General features: G+C 45.0%; 1 protein-coding gene across 4 annotated transcripts in view; it reads right to left on the minus strand.

Annotated features, from left to right (window-relative positions):
* pdlim5b (PDZ and LIM domain 5b) overlaps positions 1-20,655 on the minus strand; it is a 59,092-nt gene that overhangs the window by 12,035 nt on the left and 26,402 nt on the right. For 2 of the 4 annotated variants that reach the window (XM_017489276.3, XM_017489277.3), the window contains exons 4-9: positions 11,301-11,334; positions 8,929-9,467; positions 4,915-4,935; positions 4,758-4,772; positions 4,360-4,532; positions 4,085-4,115 (exon numbers count right to left, since the gene is read on the minus strand). In XM_017489276.3, coding sequence (XP_017344765.1) covers positions 4,085-4,115; positions 4,360-4,532; positions 4,758-4,772; positions 4,915-4,935; positions 8,929-9,467; positions 11,301-11,334 — 813 coding nt within the window. Of the gene's footprint in view, positions 1-4,084; positions 4,116-4,359; positions 4,533-4,757; positions 4,773-4,914; positions 4,936-6,175; positions 6,193-8,928; positions 9,468-11,300; positions 11,335-20,655 lie in introns of all 4 variants that reach the window. The other 2 variants (XM_017489279.3, XM_017489278.3) reach the window with 2 other exon arrangements.

The following is a 20,655-nucleotide window of genomic DNA, read 5'->3' on the forward strand; positions in this document are numbered from 1 at the left end:
AAGCGACGTGGAGGCCGAGTTTATGGAAGGGCAAGGGAAGGGCCTAATCGTGTAGTGCCCATATGTACAGGCAGCTGGTTACATGAGGTGCTGCCATCACCAGAGGGTTTACGTGGACTCGATACGATTCATCAGGGAATTCATCAGACGGCGACTCGGAGTGGGAAATGAAATGGCTTGGAGCACATTTTCCAAGGTTATCTTTCCAAGAGGACTCGCCTGTCTGGGCAAAATGCTTGATGCTGAATATGCGCGAGACCATGTACATACAGTAATGACACATTTCTCATATCTCCTCGTCCTTTAGTCATCAACCGTTCCCCCAGTACAACACACACTTTCCGATTACAGAACCGGACACCTGGCAGAATCTCTCAAGAACAAATACGACTTCATTTCAAAAACACGTCTGTCGCTGGTCGACGTCTTTTATGATGTCGAGACGGTCAAATAAACGTTTCCCTGTGCTACGGGTTGTCGATAATATCTGTCCAGCCATTTCCCGTACCCACGTATCCTACACAGGGTCTATCCATCCATCCATCCATCCATCCTGGAGCCTAGCCCAGGGGACTCGGGGCACAAGGCAGGGGGACACCCTGGACGGAGTGCCAAGCCATCACAGGGCACGATCGCACACCGTGGACAATCTGAGAAAGCCAATCAGCAACACGTCTCTAAGCTGGGGGAGTACCTGGGGGAAAAAAACGATCACGCAGGCTCCGCGTACAGGGTGGAGGTGGGATTCGAACTCCCGACCCCAGAGGCGTGAGGCAAACGTGCTACCCGCTAAGCCCCTGTGACCCCCCTTGTTGAAAATGTTTCATATTTATAATATTATTATAATTAGCGTGCAAACCATTGGACTTTTTGTAGTATAAAGGGGTTAAGACTTGATTTTCACACTTTACACCAGGGATCCAGGACCCCTCTGGCTATAGAATGATTTCCATAATCAGATTTATGTCGTGGATATTATTTAAAGTGCACGGCAATATTTGATCCATTTTTATTCCGGACCTTTCCGATGATAGAACACCTTAGACTGCTTTTTCAGTTATTGAGGTCTAAAAAAAATTAAAAAAAAAAAAAAGCACAATATATTGTAAATACAAGAGTCAGGATTCCCTTATTGAATTGCAATAACAATAAACTCAAATGAATAAATAAATAAATAAATACATTTCATTGCCAGGTTCTGTCTATTTAAGTAGACATTTCTCTCTCTGAAAAGCTGACGCTTCAGACTCATCACCACATCTGAGCAGTGAACAGACCTGGGCAAGAAAAACCTCTACCATACTGCCATCTGGAGGACATCAACAGCACTACATTATTCTAGGATGTCCACCTTCTCATACCCCATGGCTAGTCAGAACAGAAGTTCATTAAAGAGAATGGAGTATTAATATATAATGCACCCTGCGGTTCTGTTCCACCTCAGCCCAAACTAATACGTTATGTATTGCTTTGCTTGTCTCCATTTTTTTTTTTTTTTTTACTCCTGCACTGCATGTTCCATTTTGTTCTTTATGTTCCTTATTGCCTGGGGGACAAAACAAGGAGAGAATAAAGGCAGGAGAGACAGGCATAAAGAGGCAGAGCTAGGAGCTGTTCAGCCCAAAGGAGAACGCTCATCTATTATTTATCCACAACAATAAATAAATATTGGATATGTTCAGCGGTTTTTCCATCAGAGCAGACAAGAGCTGGCAGTTCTTCATGTGATGAGGTGTGTGTGTGTGTGTGCGTGTGCGTGTGCGTGTTTGAGAAAGCGAGGGAGAAAAACACCCCGGCATGTGACGGGCCATTTTCCTGGATGAGCAGAGTGAATTGTATTACAGTTTCCATGTTGCAGTCAAATGCAAAAAAAAATAAAATAAATATATAGCGTAACTCTCAGTGGGTATGAAATGATAAATATCAGATTCCCGTGATTCAGAACACGAGGCTGTGCAGGATTGTTTACGCATTAATGACTTGTCCATCCCCGTAATGGTACGTAAACGTCCGCGCTTTCGAAAACTATTGCAAACTTTTGCACGGCAAGACCTTCCTCGGGGGGCTTTGACGAGGGCATGATTTAAAATATGAGTGAGGCTTCAAATGTGCTGAAAGAGAAAGAAAGAGAAAGAACATAACAAAAGAAAGAACGTAAGAACAAAAGAAAATGAAAGAAAAAGAACAAAAAGAATGAAAGAAAAAGAAAAAAGAATGAAATAAAGAAAAAGAAAGAAAAAAAGAAGGAAAGAACAAAAAGAAAGACAGAAAGAAGGAAAGAACAAAAAGACAAAGAAAGAAAGAACAAAAGAAAAAGAACAAAATAAAGAAAAAGAAAGAAAGAATGAAAGAAAGAACGAAAGAAAAAGAACGAGATAAAGAAAAAGAACGAACGAAAGAAAGAAAGAACAAAAAGAATGAACAAAAGAAAGAAAAAGAAAGAAAGAAAAAGAACAAACGAAAGAAAGAAAGGACAGGAAGAAAGGAACAAAAGAAAGAAAAAGAAAGAGAAAGAAAGAAAGAACAGGAAGAAAGGAACAAAAGAAAGAGAAAGAAAACAAAAAGAAAGACAGAAAGAAAGAACGAAATAAAAAAAAAGAAAGAACGAACGAAAGAAAGAACATAAAAAGAATGAAAGAATGAAATAAAGAAAAAAGAAAAGAAAGAACAAAAGAAAGAACGAGAAAGAAAGACCAGGACAGAACTGTGAAAGAGAGCAGAAGCGACTCAGGAAGAGAGACAACAGAAAGTTTATTGAGGCGTTTATTTCGGAGACACTGCTACTAGTGTAGTTCAGATACAGAAGTAAAGCAGAGTTTTTAAATAGTGTGAGAAGAAAAACAGAAAACGTAGGAAAGGAAAAAGAAAACACAAACCCATGAAGAATCCCCAGTTTAAGATGTAAATCATGCAAGAGAAGTGTTGTCATGACGATCTCTCTAAACCTGCTTGTTTTCCGTTTCTTTCTCTTAAGAACCTGATATACTGACTCCCTCACTCAAAACACTTTCTACAACCTGACTCACCTTCACACGTGAATTAAAGGGATTGGGGGGGGGGGGGTAGGGGGGTGTTATCAGATCAATCACCAAAACAACTTCCAACTGCCTTTTTTTTTTTTTGAACAATCGTGCGTCTACGTGAGAAAGCCGGAGTGCCGTGGCCGAGTGAGCGAGCGTGTGCGCGAAACAGCAGAGAGGAAAGCTTCGACGTGTCACGTGACTACTGGACGTTCAGCACCCGAGCCGAGACTCCGTGATGCCAGTCCCGGAGCTGGTTGTACTTGGGCCGTACGACCTCGGGGTCGACTTTGTTCACCCTGATGTCCGGGACGCCGAGACAGAGACACAACAGCAAAGGAGACGGACAGGAAGAGACACGTTATTTTTCCGGCAATGCTATAAAACGAACAAACAAACAAACAAACAAACAAACAGACCCAAAAACAAATGATTTTTAGCATGCGACAACACAGGGCAAGCATTTGTGAAATCCAGCACCCTCGTATATGGCGTGTCTCGCGTATCCGTGCCTTCCGAGTACCGATCGGTCTTCATCACGGCAATCCGGGCCAGGACGCGCAGCCCAGACGCTAGCCAGCGTTGTTTACAGGACTCGGACACGCTGACTCATGATGGTTTTCGTTTCCATGCATTTTTGTTTTGTATGTACCAGCTCCCTGATTACCCACAATCCCAACTATTTACCCACGATGCCTCTCGGGGGACTGCATTCCAGTGCGGTTATGCATTCCACTCTGGTCAGTGGAGAATAATGGCGGTACAAAGCCTGGCGTATAACGTTCAAGCCTGAATACGTTTTAAACAAAAGCGGTGTGCATGAATCATACAGGGAGCTGTACACTACATGGTGTCTCCATACATAAGGGGAATGAACTTTTTTTTTTTAGCAAAAATGTGACGAAGGCACAACCGACACGGGACTGTGTATGGAGACGTTCTGGACAGCCTGTATTTATGAAGGGGGAATACTGCAGAAAACAACAACATGCTTAAGCTCATGCACCGGAAAACAGCACCGGATCGATTAAATCGCAGCGACAAACAACCAACAAGGTGCTTACTTCTTTCCTGGACTGCTCTCGTGGGCTTGTTCTGCGAGAAAGAAGAGAGAGAATATAGAAAAACACATATACGCAAGCATTACTGCAAGGAAAATGCACTCAAACACAGAAACCTGACCAACTGGAGTGGAAAGACAGTAAAAACTTCTACTGCTAGACACGAATCACAGGAAATGACTCAACCGCCCGAGCACGTAAAAAGTCTCGGCGAGGCGAAGCTTTACGGCTCTCCCTGGGACGGTAACGACGGCTCACGAGCCGGGGCTGGCACTGACCGTTCTCCGTGCCCGTGATCTGTGCCAGGATGCGGAAGGAGCGGGACTGAGAGGTCCCGGTGCGTGGGTGCCAGTCCTCGGTGTCCTCGATCAGACGCTTTTTACTGGCGTCGCTCAGGTGAGAGCCGTGGTTCACCGCCGGCTCCGTATCTGCGATGGGCTTCCTGGGAACTCTGTCAAAAACCCAGAGAGGTGTGGCACGTCAGTCATTGATAAAGAAATAAATTGCTGCGGGGAACAAGAAATAGAACGCTCGCTATAACAGCATGCACAAGTCATGTTTTATTTCTTACATACATACAAACATACAAAAGATAAATAACCCCACCCCCCCACCCCCCCCCCCCCCCCACACACACACAGGTTAACACTAAACCACGGCATGTTGTTCCTGTTACCTGGGCGGAGTCTTTCTGTCGGACGACATTTGAGAAGAAGGCAGAAAAGGAGGAAAGGAGAAAAGTCAGAAAACCGAGCGTCTCTCGGCAAGTGTACTTTAAAAAAAATAAATAAATAAATAAAATTTACAATTTAAAATAAACTGCAGCCACTTACTTAAGAATACTGTGAGGCCCACTACAGAAGTAAAAGATGGATAGAATAACAAATCGGTTAATCAACATGTCAGAAGCCTATATTTTATGTTAAGAAAACATAAAGAAGTAATGAAATGTGTAATGAAGAAACATCTGGTGCTGGACGATTCATGCTTTAGTTTCGCGCTGAAGTTCCAAAGCCGTAAACGTTTCTGAAGTGATTTAGGACACAGCCTGACCTGCTGTCTATGAACTTCACGGTGTACCTGGACGCTGAAACATTAATCTTTCACAAACAGAAACTTTTTTTTTTTGGTATTGCTGCACTACCTGGGCCAGGAACCCTTTTAACTGAAATAAATAAATAAATAAATAAATAAATAAAAATTCCACACACACTTCCGCAGTACAGATTTATTTCAAGAACGTTATGTAAATGTGTGCAATAATATTCCGTCTATTTATTAGTGTCGTAAAGGTTTTTTTGGGGTTTTTTTTTTATTCCTGGGCTTTCCACCAACAGCTGGAGCTGACGTTAATTATAGACCACTTGTTTTTGAGTTATTGAGGATTAAACCAAACCCATTTAATTCAAGTGAGCAGTCAAACAAGCTAATATAATATAATATAATATATAAATACCCAATAATAAATAGAACAGCTTTGCTAATGATGGGTTGTAATTTCTACTGTGGTAACTAAAAGTAATTGAGCATCTCCTGGTTATCCTCTTTTCTTTTTTAAAAATATATACAGACCCTAGGCCTTAAGCTCCTCCTTTAGGGTGGAATTACAACGGAAACCACAAGAGGGCAGCACCACATGCAGATTGCACAGTTGTCTCTGACAAAACCTCGATTCCATCTTTCTCCTGTCTGTCACACACACACACACTCAAGTGCAGTGCAAAATGTCAGAGTGCTCAACAGCTACACTATTAATACCCGTGCAAACACACATTGCGTGCTATAATTAATAGCAGGCCTCGAAAAAAAGAAAGAAAGAAAAAAAACGACACACGGGATGAAGGAGGATTGACGTGAGCACATGCTGTGCGAGGATGTGGACAGGCACGCTAAACGCTACGACCACACAAGATCTGAAGGAGATAATGGAAGGAACAGTAAGAAGAAATAATGTCAGCTGGGAAATGTGCTGAAGACAAGTACGATCATGCTCCGAGGGGTTAACTGGGGTGATGACGTCACATCACACACACACACACACACACACACACAGAGACAGGCACAAACAGATACCAGTATAGCCATAACACTGACTTTGTTACTGGCTCCTCCTGTAAGGGGAGAAAAAAGAAAAGAAAGAAAGAGAGAGAAAAAGAGAAAGAGAGGGAGTGTGAACGAGATGTATGAATTTGCAGGAAGAGTGTACATGTAAAGATTGAGTTAATACACTCTCTCACTCACACACACACACACACACACACACACACACACACATGCTTCTACTTCATTTAACCAAGCAAACAGGATGTTCCCAGATCGCACAAAGGAACAGAAAGATGTTCCACTAATCCTTTAACTCGAACTCTGTTTTTCATGTGCGGTTTTGCACGAGCCTCAAAAAAAGCGCACTGTTCGGAACTTAAATCGCCGACGACAACGAGGAAGCAAAAAACAGCAACAAAGCCTTCTGGAGCGCCGCGCACTCAAAGCACCTCCAGGAACATCTGAGACGAGTTACTTTAATGTGAGAGGCTGCACGAGTCGAACATCACCGCCGTGGCTCCTCCCTGGACACTAATTGGCCGAGTTAGTAAACGCAGCTGGACGCGCACTCGGAAGGAGACGCTACAGGCGTTCCTGAAAAGCGCCGAGGATTCGAGAAGACGCAGGCCTCGTCGTTGAGAGTCGCACAAATAACCCACGTCCCTGCCGTGCCACGGATGAACCGTGAGAGAAAAAGATTCCCAGGGGTTATAAAGAAGGTATTACAAAAAAAAACACCGCACGCACACGCGCACACGTTTCGCAGCCATTTTTACACAGGTATTACACAGGTAAGCGCAAACGGCTCGAGTTACCGCAGGAAGAGCTACACCGGTCACCTCATCCACACCGCACAGTGCCACTGCGTTACATGCTTTCTCTCCACTCAGCACATGCAATGTGTCACAGGAGCTATAAAGAGGACGATACAAAAACACGTCCATGTTCCCCAGCCGTTTTTACACAGCTGTCGTCAATGGAAACGGGACAAATCAAGGTCCCTCGAGTTACCGCAGGAAGAACTACAAAGGTGTGGCACCACCACACCTCATCCACCCTGCACTGTGCCATTAGTATACACACACACACGGATGTCGGTTTCCACGTAAACACACACACACACACACACACACACACACACGTTTGCGTGTGCTGAGTGGATCTGCTGCTGCTTCTCGCCTGTTAAACACATTATCAGTAATGACACGGCTGTACATTCTCCATCCTTGTATGACTCAACCCCTCAAGACCTGGTGCAAAAGATCAGACAGATTCCATTCGTGGCCGTGGTTCTTGACTAATTAGAGCCAAGTGCACGCACTCCCAAAATCAGGGCACTGAAGATGTTAAGCAGACCGTCAATTAGACAAAGGCAAGCATTACTGAGGCCCCGAGCGCCTCGCTGGGTTTCTCATCCACTCCTGCAGATTGAGACAAGATGTACAGCCTGGCTACAGACAAACAAAAAGAGAGAGAGAGAGAGAGAGAGAGAGAGAGAGAGAGAGAGAGAGAGAGAGAGAGAGAGAGAGAGAGAGAGGCAGGCAGACGAACGTGGAGAGCAGATCGATGAGCACAAGCTCTCGCGTCTAAAGTCATCAAGGGCATGTCGACCCGTTTCCCCTTTTCCTGTTGACTTCAAATACCAGAAGTGCTGGAATGAGGGAGTTTGTTCCATACTATGACCTTTTTTCATTTTAATAAAAAAGTATCCCTCCAACACACCATATCTAACTGCAAATTTACAAAAATATATATATATATATATATATATATATATATATATATATATATATATATATATATATATATATATATATATTTGGAGTTTGTCCAACCAGAATTTTTTCAGTTATTTAGAAGGCACATCTAAGAATAAATAAAGGATTAGGTTTTCGTCTTCAATCACCCCCCCCCCCCCCCACGAGAAGAAATATTTGCATACAAGTTGATGACCCTAATATGAGGAAAGTCCAAAAAAAAAATTCCAGAGAGAGATTAAGCAATATTTCAGACATCTCAAATGTGTAAATGGGTCAAACTGATCCAGAACATATCAGGAGGGTTAAAGCAAGTGCGAACTATTTTCTTAAGTCGGTGAAATGACTTGTGGGAGCTTGCATGCGTTCTGTTCAAAAATGCTACGACTTCACTGAAAACAAATTCAGACTCGCTCGCTGCCATCCAGGCATTTCCTACCTACTCGACTCTCCGAAAAACTCAGACAGTCACACAACACGTTATTAACTCAAAACGCCCATCATTAGGGAAACTGTTTGCTTTGGATAACACTAACCCTTGGGTAGGGATATGATCAAGCTACAAGCAGGCGAGGGTTAAGAGCTTTGCTCTAGAAGATTTTTGTCTGTCTGACTGTCCAGTCCCGATAAACCCAGCGCTCTGTTGAAAATCTGTGTACGTGCATCACCCTGCTTGCGTTTTCAGCCTTGAACGAGGTCGGTCTACGACAACGAACACTCGGATAATAAGAACTTGCATCCCAGGTTATTCGGCTTCAGAATACTCGACGGGTGCCGGCGCCGTCCGCATCCCGAACGGTTTAACATCCTTTCAAACCTGTAGTCTGCTCTTTGTTCCCTCGCAGGAACAGTTTTATGGCTTGAATTGAATTTTTGTCAGATTATATAACAAATTAGATTAAGGCTGCTCGAGAGTGTACTCGAAAGAACCCTCCTCGTAAAGAGAACCGAGAGAATCTCTGCTCAGAAGCAGGACAGGATGGAGGCAGGATTAAGGAAGGAAGAGTGCAGAGATGATTCGGGACTCGGGCGACGGCCTCCACCTACCCGTTCTGAGGCTCCACTCCACCTTGTTGCTCCAGTAGGCCGCGCCTCTGACCCATAGCCACCTCGCATGCGTTCGCATTGGAGTACAGGTTGATTGGCGTGTTATAGACCGAAGGCTGTGGGACAACAGGAGCAGATAAGGGGCTGGGGCCTGTCACTCTGGCTGGCGAAGACGAGCCAGAGGACGAGGACGAGGAGGAGTGAGAGAAAGGGGAGTAAGCGGTGCCGGGTTTGTGGGCAGGGTTAAGAGAGGAGACGGTGCGGGAGGTGGAGCTGCTGGCCAGTGGGAAGGGGGGCTGTGGTGGAGGTTGCTGGGAGGGAGCAGCGGGGGTGAAAGCTGAGGAGGCAGAAGGGATGGAGGCTTTGGGCGCTGCAGGAGTGGAAGACGGGCTGACTGCTCTGAAATTAGATGATCCTCCAAAGGGGCGGGCCGTCTTGTTGTAGGCACTACTTGGGGGGGGGTTGGTGGGGCTGGCGCTAAGGGCGGGGGCAGGTTGGTGGCTGATGGGCACGGGTTTAATGATCTCCGGTGATTCTTCCTGTGGGAGGTTGGAGACACACACACACACACACACACACAGACACACACATGCAAAACGTTCACACACCACTGCAAACTCATGCACGATAAAGCAACACTCCCGTCATACGCATACAGCATATATTTACAGGACATAACGTCATTAAACCACTACAAATCATGAAGATGGTACTTGATATGAATCACCAGAAAAACAACTGCTGTATGCTAGAATGAAAGGAGCCATGTGCATCACAGCGCTATAGAACAATACAACACAACTGTAAAGTGCATGCTGCGTCTACAGGAGGATCCAAAAGTCAGAGCGTCATATGTACATATGGTAGTGTTACATTTTCCTTGCACTCACTGGCCACTTTATCATCAAGTCGAGCAGCCAATTTCTGACCGTAGCTTATCTCTATCTGTGCACTATTCGTCTGCTGCCCTCGATCCTTTAACCATCTCTGAGCAGACGTTATTTGTGCGGTGGACTGTTCCCTCACATGGTAGTGTGTGTGTGTAAGCTAGAGTTCTTAAGCAGGACTGTTCGCTGACATGGTAGTGTGCAGTGCTGGAGTTCTTAAACTCCTTCTCGTCACTGCTGGGCTGAGAGAAGTAGTCCCGTAGTCAGAAACCAACATGGCTAAAAACTACAGGGGAGTTAACACTAGGGGTCGAACGATTGTTTATCTGCAAAAAAGAATAAATAATAGTAATAAATAATCCACACCGATAGTTTTTCCTAGTTGCAGGAGCGGCTGAGGAGAAGGGTCTGCTACAGTATCCTTATACGGGACAAGAGCGGCCTCTGGAGGAGATATAAAAACTATCACCGACCAATTTTGGTGTGTTATTTGTGTCGTTTTTGTTTGGTTTTTTTTTAATTATTCATTTTGGACGTCTCCATTTTTGTTTGTCATTTGGAGTGTTACTTTTTTGTTCAGTTTGGATGTATATCTTTTATTTACTTCAATATTCATGAATAATTAAAATACATTAACATCTATATATTTGCTTCGTTTTACTTTTCAGTGTCATGTTTTCATTCAGGATCGGGTTTAAAAGCGGTCGATTAACGGGTTATCGGCAGGTACTGCCCAACACGGTTATCGGTATCTGTAAAATCCCCTACACCGGTCCACCTCTAGTTAACACCCCTTGCATGGAAAAAGATGAGCTGTTAACCTATAAGGTTGACTAGACCCTGTGTGTGTCCTATTATTACACAGACCTTTACAGCAAGGTCAACTTTGTATGACCGACGTGTGTGCGTCTGAGCATTCTGACCATGTTTATAGTCGGTGTGACTGCAGACCGTTACTGGTGTGATGTTTGCTCTCTACGCGATCCCACATGACGTGACTAAAGCTAACCAACCATGCGTCGTGTGGGCCGACAGAGAGAAACCACATAATGCCTCGGGCTTTTAATTGTCTTAGTTCTCTGCCCCGATGAAGGACAACTAGACCGAACGGTTGGCGTTGTTTTGACATGACCGCATTCAATAGTGGTATAAGGGCTAAAACGTGATCTCTATAACTACTAGTGTTGAACACTTCATTATATTGTGATTGGTTATGTGAGGCTGCATCAAAAAAAAAAAAAAAGAATAGAATAAATAGTCCAAAATTTTAGGGTAAGAGCAAATGATCTGATGTGCATTGGATAAAATAGCCGGTGAGAGTTGGGTGTAACTCCGTCTGTGTAACTGATGAAATAAATCCAGTTGTTGCTGGTGAACTCAAACCTTCGGACCCTACTGTAATAACGTTCAGAGCTCATGCTTTGTCACGGTCACCACAAACAATCTGTTTTTAATGCGTTATCGATGATTTTGCGTTTTTCTTACCTTGGGAACTTCGCCTTTGGGAACGCTGGACGCTCTGTAAACACACAAGAACAAAAAAAACAACACAAAAAGCATGAATTGATTTCCTTTTTCAGGGCTTTCGTTAGGTTACTCAGATGAGATGTGGATGTGACGGGTATTGATCTACTCAACCGCAAAACATTTTAACGCGCTGGATCTGAAAACGCCACGATGTTCCGAGTGCTAGTAATTGCTTCGGAAGATATCCACCGCAGCTTGAAGCTGCTCTATCCTCCTGGCATGGTATGTTACACGGCCCATAAATAAAAGCACGGCAAATAGAGGCATCCAAGTCCAAGAGTTTCTCGTTCTCTACCGACAACAGCTGAGGATTTCGGAGCGGACCCGGTATATGCCAGGGTAGGCACGGAGTGCCAGGAGCGGATTCGGGATAACGTTACAAACCGGCTTTTAAACACGGACTGTATTGCTAAGGACATCCAATACGCTGCAGTGTGGATAGATTTTTTTTTTTAAAACCTCATGAAGGCTGAGTCAAAGTTGAGCAACATTTCCCCCCAAATGTTGAGACAAAATACTCTGCAATGTGACACAGACCGAAGCCAAGTCAGATTTTAACCGTGGACGCAGACTTCCACGGTTTACGTACAGATCCCCACCGCGTCAATACAAGGAACTCTTTTATTTAGGCTTGGCTTATAAGAAACACCGCTGTTTGAAGCTTTAATCTCTTTTTCCTAGCCGTGCACCGAACAGCAGGGAGTTGTTGTTTTTTTTTTGCTATTAAACAGCGCCACAGCTGTAGAGCGAGCCGAATAAAAAGCTTTTGTCAAAACGCATTCGTCTCGCAACACGCCATAATAGACGGACGCCCACGGACATTTTTTCCCTGTTTTTATTGCGTTAACCCTTTGTCGAGACGCGCTCATCCTTGCGCTGCCTCAATCACCGTTTAATACAAATACATGAATATTAACTTCATATAAATATTACGCTGGAAGGGTAATGATTTTTTTTTTAGCGTGGTTCCTCTCAAGGTTTCATCATGTCATCTCAGTTTTTCCTCAGCATTAGGGATGGAAATAAATATACACACACACACACACACACACACACACACACACGTATAAAACGCAGATTTCTTGTGTTTAAAGCGTTGTACAAAATCTAACTGAAATGAATTCCACACGGATTCTTTAACTTTCTTCCTGGCAACAACGGCGCTCTCTCTTTCACCCCTCAGCAAAAAATTTTCGCCGGGAAATGCGGGATACGTTCCTGCGTCACCCGCAGACTCTTCCATATTAGGAAAGGAAGACGAGGGGAGTTTTTAAACAGGGCTGGCGCTCGGTTACTACCCCCCCCCCCACCCGCCTCCCACCACCACCCTTTTAAGCCAAATTTCACCTCGTTATAAGGACAAGAGGAAAAAGCCACAATGAAAACTCTGAAGCGGTCTGATGGGAAAAGGAAGTCAGCCAAGCACCATACAAAGAGAGCGCCATACGCGCACGTGTTTAAAGAGGCCCAGCCTAAACAAAACGGAAGACGTGTAACAAAGATGACCTCCGGATGGGCCCCGAATCTCAGGTGAGCGCCGCTTTTGACTCTCAGGAACTTCACTTCCTGCAGTCCCGGTCACGGTGGTCCTGAGAACATCTGATCCGATCTGGGTTCCAGACAGTGGGACAGCCTGTTTCGACAGCGTGCTCAAAAATGAGACGGCTCCGTGTGCACGAGTGTGCGTCAGCGTTAGCATAACGGACAGCTGCTCGCTCACCGAAGACTGCCCGACGGCAACGTCACACGCTGTGTATCCAGGACTCCAATCAACCCCGACATCAAAGCGGCCTTTTGATGACTAGCCCATGGCTGGTCTGAATGATCTGGAAGGAAACATCTAATCATTTCCCTCTGTATTATAGAACATAAAGGCGAAATGACTAATGGGTGTATCGCTTGAGCAATCAAATTATTTCTGTACATGCATCAGCAGTGACTCGTATATAATCTGGACTGCTGATTTGAAGAACCCTGGTCTTTAATTGACGGGTTTGTTTTCGCTTTCTCACTCATTTGTATCCAGGTCGACGAAAGTAACTCCCAGATCGCACCAAAAGATCTAAGAAACACCAAAGTAGAGAGCGATTTTTATTTTACGTCCCTGTACACTACACGGACTCACGTGAGAGCTCTTCCAGTGAGGAACTCCCTCTCTGTAGTGCTTTGAGTGCAAGGTTTCAGCCCAGGTTTGATTTAGTCTGCGGCAAACACAGTGCGGAGCGATACGCACGTGTGCCAGAGCGCTGCTGTGATTCTCAGCGCTGTGAACACGCACCGTAAAGAGAAAAATCAGCACGAGATAAATCACAAAAAAAGAGAGAGTCCACAAACGCGGAGACGTTTCCAGCGGGATTCTGCTTTCCCAGACGGACGCACACGTCGGGTCGTCCAGTGTGCCTGCGGGTGTGAGAGAATCTGAGAGAGGGCTCGCTGGAATGTAGGAGGGGCACTGACTTTTCCACATAGCCAGAGCCAAAAGCAACATGGCATGAGCCTGAGGGCCATCATCATCATCATCATCATCTCACACCCCCATCACTCAGCACTGAGTGGCCAGTCAACCTCCCCCCCCTCCCCCCCTCCTCTCTCTCTCTCTCTCTCTCTCTCTCTCTCTCTCTCTCTCTCTCCCTCTCAATCTTGACAATACGGAGATTGCTTCTTCTCCTTCTTGCATTCAAAATAATGAGGTTTTTTTAGCTAGACCATAATCTGTGTTTGGCTCCGCCACTGTGTTAATACTCTAGAAGGACAAGCTCGGATCAACTTTCCCTCCTTGTTTACATCCACACACAGGCACAAACTCTCAGGAGGGACACGCTGACTCTCTCGGTCAGAGTGTAGGGTAGCAGCTAAGCTCAGGTTGGCCACGGCGGCTCAGAAGGCTCCGTGCTGAAGACGAGTTACTCTGCACAGGGTTTATAGAAAAAGCAGACGAGAGTAATACAAACCAGAGGGAGATTGATGGGACGAGGCTCTGGTTTCTTTGGTAACGGATCTGCAGCCAGGCCTCTGGTCAAAATCACTGTACCGCCACAGTAGCTCAGAGTGCGGTCAGACTGTGTATGCTCACACACGCTCTTACCCGGTCACTCCGGCTCGGTCCCCCCTCTTTCTCTCAGCATGGTAAGCCAGAGACAGACCACTAGAAGGCCAGGAGTGACACACGACTGGAGTGATCACAGAAACCACCAGTACAATTGAGTACTGAGGAAGAAAGTGCTAAGAACACAGAGTTAGACACATGATAGGGTTGCATGGAACGGTTGATTCGGTTGCATGGATTCAGATTCTGATGAGGGGGGGTTGGCAATCGATACTCAATGAACACACGTGCCTTTGCCCGAGTGAAGAGGAATGGCTTCTGAGGTTGCCATTCCCATCAAAGTAGGCATGGTGTCTGTGTTTGTTGGTCCCAGTTATAGAAGGTGTGGCCTCCGAGCCTGCCATTCTGAGTAATGAAGGTGTGGCCTCTCTGCCTGCCAGTCTGAGGAAAGAAGGTGTGGTGGCCTCTATGCTGGTTAGTCCCAGGAAAGGAGGTATGGCCCGAGCCTGTCAGTTTAGATAAAGGTGGTATGGCCCGATTGTCCCAATGAACAAGGCATGGCCTCAGTGCCTGTCGGTACCAGTGAAAGAGGCGTGGCCTTGTCGTTGCCAGGCTCAGTAAGGGAGGCCTGGCTTTGGCCGGTCAACGCAAGTTGATGAGGTGTGGTCTCTGTGCTTGTTTAGGCAAAGGAGGTATAATCTAGGCCTGTCAGTCTAAGTGAAGGCCACTGTACCCATCATTACCAGTGCCAGTTACATCACGCAGTGTATTCCTTATTATTATCATCATCATCATCATCATCATTATTATTATTATTTCACACATGCCTAGACAGGAGGAACATTTCACCGAAGTGCAACATGACAATTCACAGTTCACAGAATATCCAAATATCAGTTCAATAACTCTTATTGATATCTGAATGCTATGGCTAGGCAGAAGGCCCATCCCTACTCTGTGACTCCCGTCAGTCCCAGTGATCGCATTATATTACAGCTCTGAACTCCAAAGCGTTTCACTTCTGGTGGATTTAAATCTTTTATACCGAGATGTGTATCGTATCGTATCATCTCGCATGGCGCCACGCACACACACTCCTATTTGACCTCAGAGCAGTGTAGTAACGTTTGCATCCTGGGCCGTCTGCTCCTACCGGCAGACCCTCGCATAATGTTCATGTAGCTTCCTCCATTTTCGACGTTGATATCACACCAAGGTGATCAGTTCAGTGCTGCAGAAATCAGATTACGAACACGCTGCCAGCGATTTCAGTCGGCTCGTTCCCTTCCACACGCCCCCGCATCTCTCTCGTACACACGGCCACAGACTAGCAGATGTTTCGTAATGGCTCTCCCAGATCTCACGAGCTCGCCTCTAAACGTTAGGCTAAGGAGCAGTAAAGCTGGAGGAGATATTCAGAGACATCGTGCAACAGCTTGGAGCTGTTACCTTTTATGTAGCCTATAAAGAAGTTTTTAAAGTTCCAGCTCTACTGTAAATTATATATATTTCCAGCCACGAAAATGTTGGAGAGCTCGCAGCTTGAAGTGGAAAAAAACGTGCAGAAGGACTGAATCTTCCTGATGAAATTCGCAAGACTGGATAGCAGCTTGCATTCAGAGATAAATTACAGTGGCTTGCACGAGTTGAACTGTTCCACATTTCGTGGAACGTGCTGGAACCTGGAACTGAAATGTACACAAAACACATACGATTTAAGATATACACAATAATATTGAACTGGAGAAGAAGGGGAGGAAAAAAAAAAAAAAAAAAAAAAAAAGTGATTCTATAAATGAAATGTATTCCTGCCACAGTAAAATTGTTCTTGTGCATTCAGTTGCCATAAAAGTCACAGAATTAGTTGAATCGAGTCTACCTGTGTGCAGTGAAATAAATGCACCTGTTCCTGGAAGAACCCACAGGTTGTTTTTTGGGGGGGTTTTTTTTTTTGTTTGTTTGTTTGTTTGTTTTTTAAAGAGAACATACCTAAACCTACAGCATTAAGCGCTATCAAAACAAGTCTTGGACAAAGTCCTGAAGTTTTCAAGTATTAATCAGGGTGTTTTTTTTTTTGTTTGTTTTTTTTTTTTTAAATCCAAACTTTTAACAACCAAGTGCAGCACCATGAAATACGCTAAAAACAAGGTGGGGGGGGGGGGGGGGTTCGGGGGTGAACATGGAACAAATATATAGCTGTGCTTTTGTCTAGAGGAGGCCGTCTAACAGAAATCAGCGACCAGGTATAGAAGGCGTTAGTTAGAGAAGCGACTAAGCAGTCAAGAGTATCTCTCAACGTGATGCTAGCGCCACCATGCTTCACCGTGGGGATGGTGTTCTCAGGGTGATGAGCAGAGTTGCGTTTCTGCCAAAGCGGAGGTGGGAAGTTACATTTCATCACAGTAAAACTTATTTATTTTTTTTATTCAACATTTTCTGAGCATCCAACGTGTCTTTCGGCAAACTCCAAATTCGCCACGCTTCCATGAAACCCAGCTTTGTGGAACCCCTAGGCTTCCCGTCTGAGCTATCGATGGCTCAGGCTCCCTCGGAGTCACCCGTGTAGCAGGGTAACAGTTCGCTCCTATTTTCAATTTGAACTTCAGTGACAGGAACCGGCCTGATCTCAAACGGCCCTGGATCCGCCGAGTCCATGTGGTTTGTGTTACTGTACACCGTACACAGAACTGAGATCAATCATGCGCAGACAGGCGAGGAAGTGGCTGGGCGAGAGAACGAGGAGACGTGAACATCTGCGTCATCACGGATACAGATTCCTCCATGCTCACTTCCAGAGAGACTTAAGGAAACATAACCAGGGAGGTCACCAATGACGACCTCACACCTAGATAAAGAAAGCAAGGAGACCATTATAACTTTTATCCAGTCAGAGTCGAAAGTTGGAACAGAAAATCGGAAAGTTTTTTTTGTTGTTTTTTTTTGCTTCTTGGGTATTTCGGAGTGCATGCTAGAGCATTTTCCATACCACGTATCCTACACAGGGTCATGTGGGAGCCTGGAGCCTATCCCAGGGGACTGGGAGCAGGGGGACACCCTGTACAGGGTGCCAACCCATCCCAGGGAACAATCGCACTCAGTTTCACACACTACAGACAATTTGGAAATGCCCATCAGCCTACAACACACATCTTTGGATTGAAGGAGGTAACTCCCAAAGCACAGGGAGAACATGCAAACTCCCGTCGACACAGGTCACCCTTCCACTGTCTGGGTGCAATTCGGCCAACTCGGTACCAAGTAATCCAACAGGCTTTGTATAGGATTGACGTCCACCGATTTTGCAGACGAATCAAAGTCCAGCAGTGTTCCATCAGGCTCCTCGAACAAGCCACACAGAGATTTGGCCCGACACGCCCTACGGTCGTCATCCAGGAACGTTGACGTCTAGGCGCCGTGTTCTGCGTGGACACGGAGTACGAAAAGCGACCTCGCGAGCGACGACTGATAATCCGGTTTTAAGTCGCACTCGTCCAGCTGCACAACTTACTGACGTTGGTGGATGTAGCAAATGCCCAAGTATTGATCAAATAACTTAAAAGCACAAGGATCGGGGTTTTTTTTTATTATTTTATTTCCCGGATGCACTCCAAGCCAAGTATTTCTAAGCAGAGAGCACAGAACAGCTGATGTCATCGAATACAGAAACTGCAGGTTCATTTAGACACAAAAGCCTGTTGATGGCCAGGGCTTTACCGTCCCATTCAATAACAATGTTTTGTACGTCGACGGCTTCGCTTGTGTGTCGAGCTTTAGAACACAGTCAGATTTGGCTTGCAAAGAAGCAACACACAAAGAAAGAATGGGACGGTAAATTATTATAGCTTTTATGAGTCTTTGTTATCATTCTCTTTTACATTTTTTTTTTTTCTTTTAAGAGTGAAAAAACAAGAACTAGACATGAAGCAATAATGAAAGCTGCCTGTTTAAATACAAAAATAAAAGTGTGAGGAAATTGAATATGATACATTTGGACATTTCGTGTTTTATAGTTTAACCACTTTAAATGGAGGTCGCTTACAATTTGTCTCCATAAGCGATTTATGAAAAGTAGAATTCTCGGTATTTAGAGTTGGAGGAACTTTTAATGGCTTGAAATGATGATTTATGAAAAAGACTTGACCACATTCGCCCTATAGGGTATTCGAAAAGTCTCCAAGTTTCCAACTCTTTCTGACACATAATAATGCGTTTGTCCATCTTGGAAGCAGATATGCCATTTCCCCCCCACTGTCGAAAGAAAAGAACTTGACTGGTTTTACCCAGCTGTACTGGCAGCACTCTTTCTGGCTCTTAGAAACGACAGATACTATTACTCACTCGCGTACAAATGTGTACAAAGTTGCTTCCCCCCCCAGCTCGACTCTGTAAACTACCGCGTTAATGATTTTTACTTCTGGCTTGAGGTGCACACGTGAGGACCGAGGTGCTAAACAGCCCGACGGATGATTTACTTCATTTTGTCGACGAGAAGCGATGCATTTTTTTTTTTTTTTTTTTTTTGGAAACACAACAGCCTGCCAAATGAGGAAGGTTTCTTGGATACCAAACCACTATCACCTCATAAACTTTGCTTATTAATACAAGACTTTAGCCTCCATGGTTACACGTCTTGGAGGCCTCATGGAACGGTTTTACTCGGTGCGACTCACATTCATACGCCGGAGGCAGCGGAGCGCGAGAGGGCTCATTAGCGGTTGTTGGGTTTTAAAAAAAACAAAAAACAAAACAAAAAAAAAACACGCCGATTTCTGCAGAGTGAAAAACTAAAAACGGTTCCTGCCTACGTTTGAAGTTTAAAATGACTAAATAGACGGGCAAGACCTGATAAAAACGGCTCGTCTTGCCCGAGTTAGCCGTGCTGACCTTCCAGTGACTCCCAGAGCACAGCATGGACACCACTGCCAGAAAGACAACAAGTGATCTTCCGGCTCATTTACTAGACGCACGCAGTGTGGATAATCCAGCCCTGGAGAAAGGCACGCGAAGAAGAGCAGGAGCGCAGAGCGGGGCCAGAGGAAAGAGCGAGTTCATGTACAGAGACGAACTCCAGCGCCACAGCAATGTGGTCATGCTGGTTTTCCTCCATGTCGTAAAAAGGCCCGTTTTGAACTGCTTTGTTCTTTTAAACACGTCTCTTAAAACCCACACATGCCAGGCTTCGGGCTCTTCACATGCGGCGAGGAGATGGTGCTGTATCTTAAAGCAAAAAAATAAATAAATAAAATTTAAAAAAATTAAAAATCCACCCTGAACGACTTTTATAATTGATATCTGCAAAAGTCTAATTTTATGACTCATTTCTTAGTTAATCTTTCATCGAAAACGTCCGCTCACAGCGTCAACGTTAAAGAAAACGAGTTGTACTGCGTATTCTAGTTATACCCGCTAGCGCCATCGACATACAGACGTATTCACGTATCCATCCGTGTTTCTTGTTCCGCTCACGTTGTAGCTGGAACGCAAAGAAGGTCGGGAGTTGTAGACGTGGATCCGACTTCCCAGTTAAAACGAACGGGGCGGTAATCCTTGCTTCACGTCTACCTAGTGAGGGAGAGAATGATGCGGCGGCGCTTTGGTGCGGTAACCTATCCAGCCCTCGCCTCCTAATCTCAAACTGCTCGGCTTCGAAAGGTCGACTTCCATGCCAATAATGGCATCGACGTCATCGCGCTCATGTCACAGATCTCTACCCAGTCAATCGGAGTTTCCGCCGTAGCTCGAATAGCCGATTTATCGGCCGAGGAGCCAAGAATAAAACCTGAGTGTTTACATCGATCGATCCCTTTAACGTTTAAGACTTCTCGTATTAAGCACCGTCGTAACGGCGTTAACGATAACCGGTCCCTGCGGGATTTCGCCGTTTCGCGAGCGCAGAAATGAAGTCAAGCAACCTCCACGATACTCCAAGGAGCTCGCGATTTTTAAAAAAAAAAAATTCCATTCACTTCACGTGCATCGAACACACGAGTACAGCCACAAAGCTTTCATTTCATTCCAACAAACATCGTTGCGAATTTCGCCAATCTGAGTCGTTTAATCTGGGGGGGCGGGGGGTATTTTTGGCTGCAACAATCAAAACTCACATCTCACACGTTTTAATACAATAAAACGTATACAATATGTTTGCGGGTGGACTTTTCCTTTAACGTCACCTTCTCCTTTACCTCAGATACCTTCACTAACTTTGAGACATTCACAAAGCCAAAAATCCAGCAGAGAGAAGAGGAGAATTTCACGTGCACCTTT

Source organism: Ictalurus punctatus, chromosome 16 (genome assembly GCF_001660625.3).
Source record: "Ictalurus punctatus breed USDA103 chromosome 16, Coco_2.0, whole genome shotgun sequence".
Classification (NCBI taxonomy): Eukaryota; Metazoa; Chordata; class Actinopteri; order Siluriformes; family Ictaluridae; genus Ictalurus; species Ictalurus punctatus.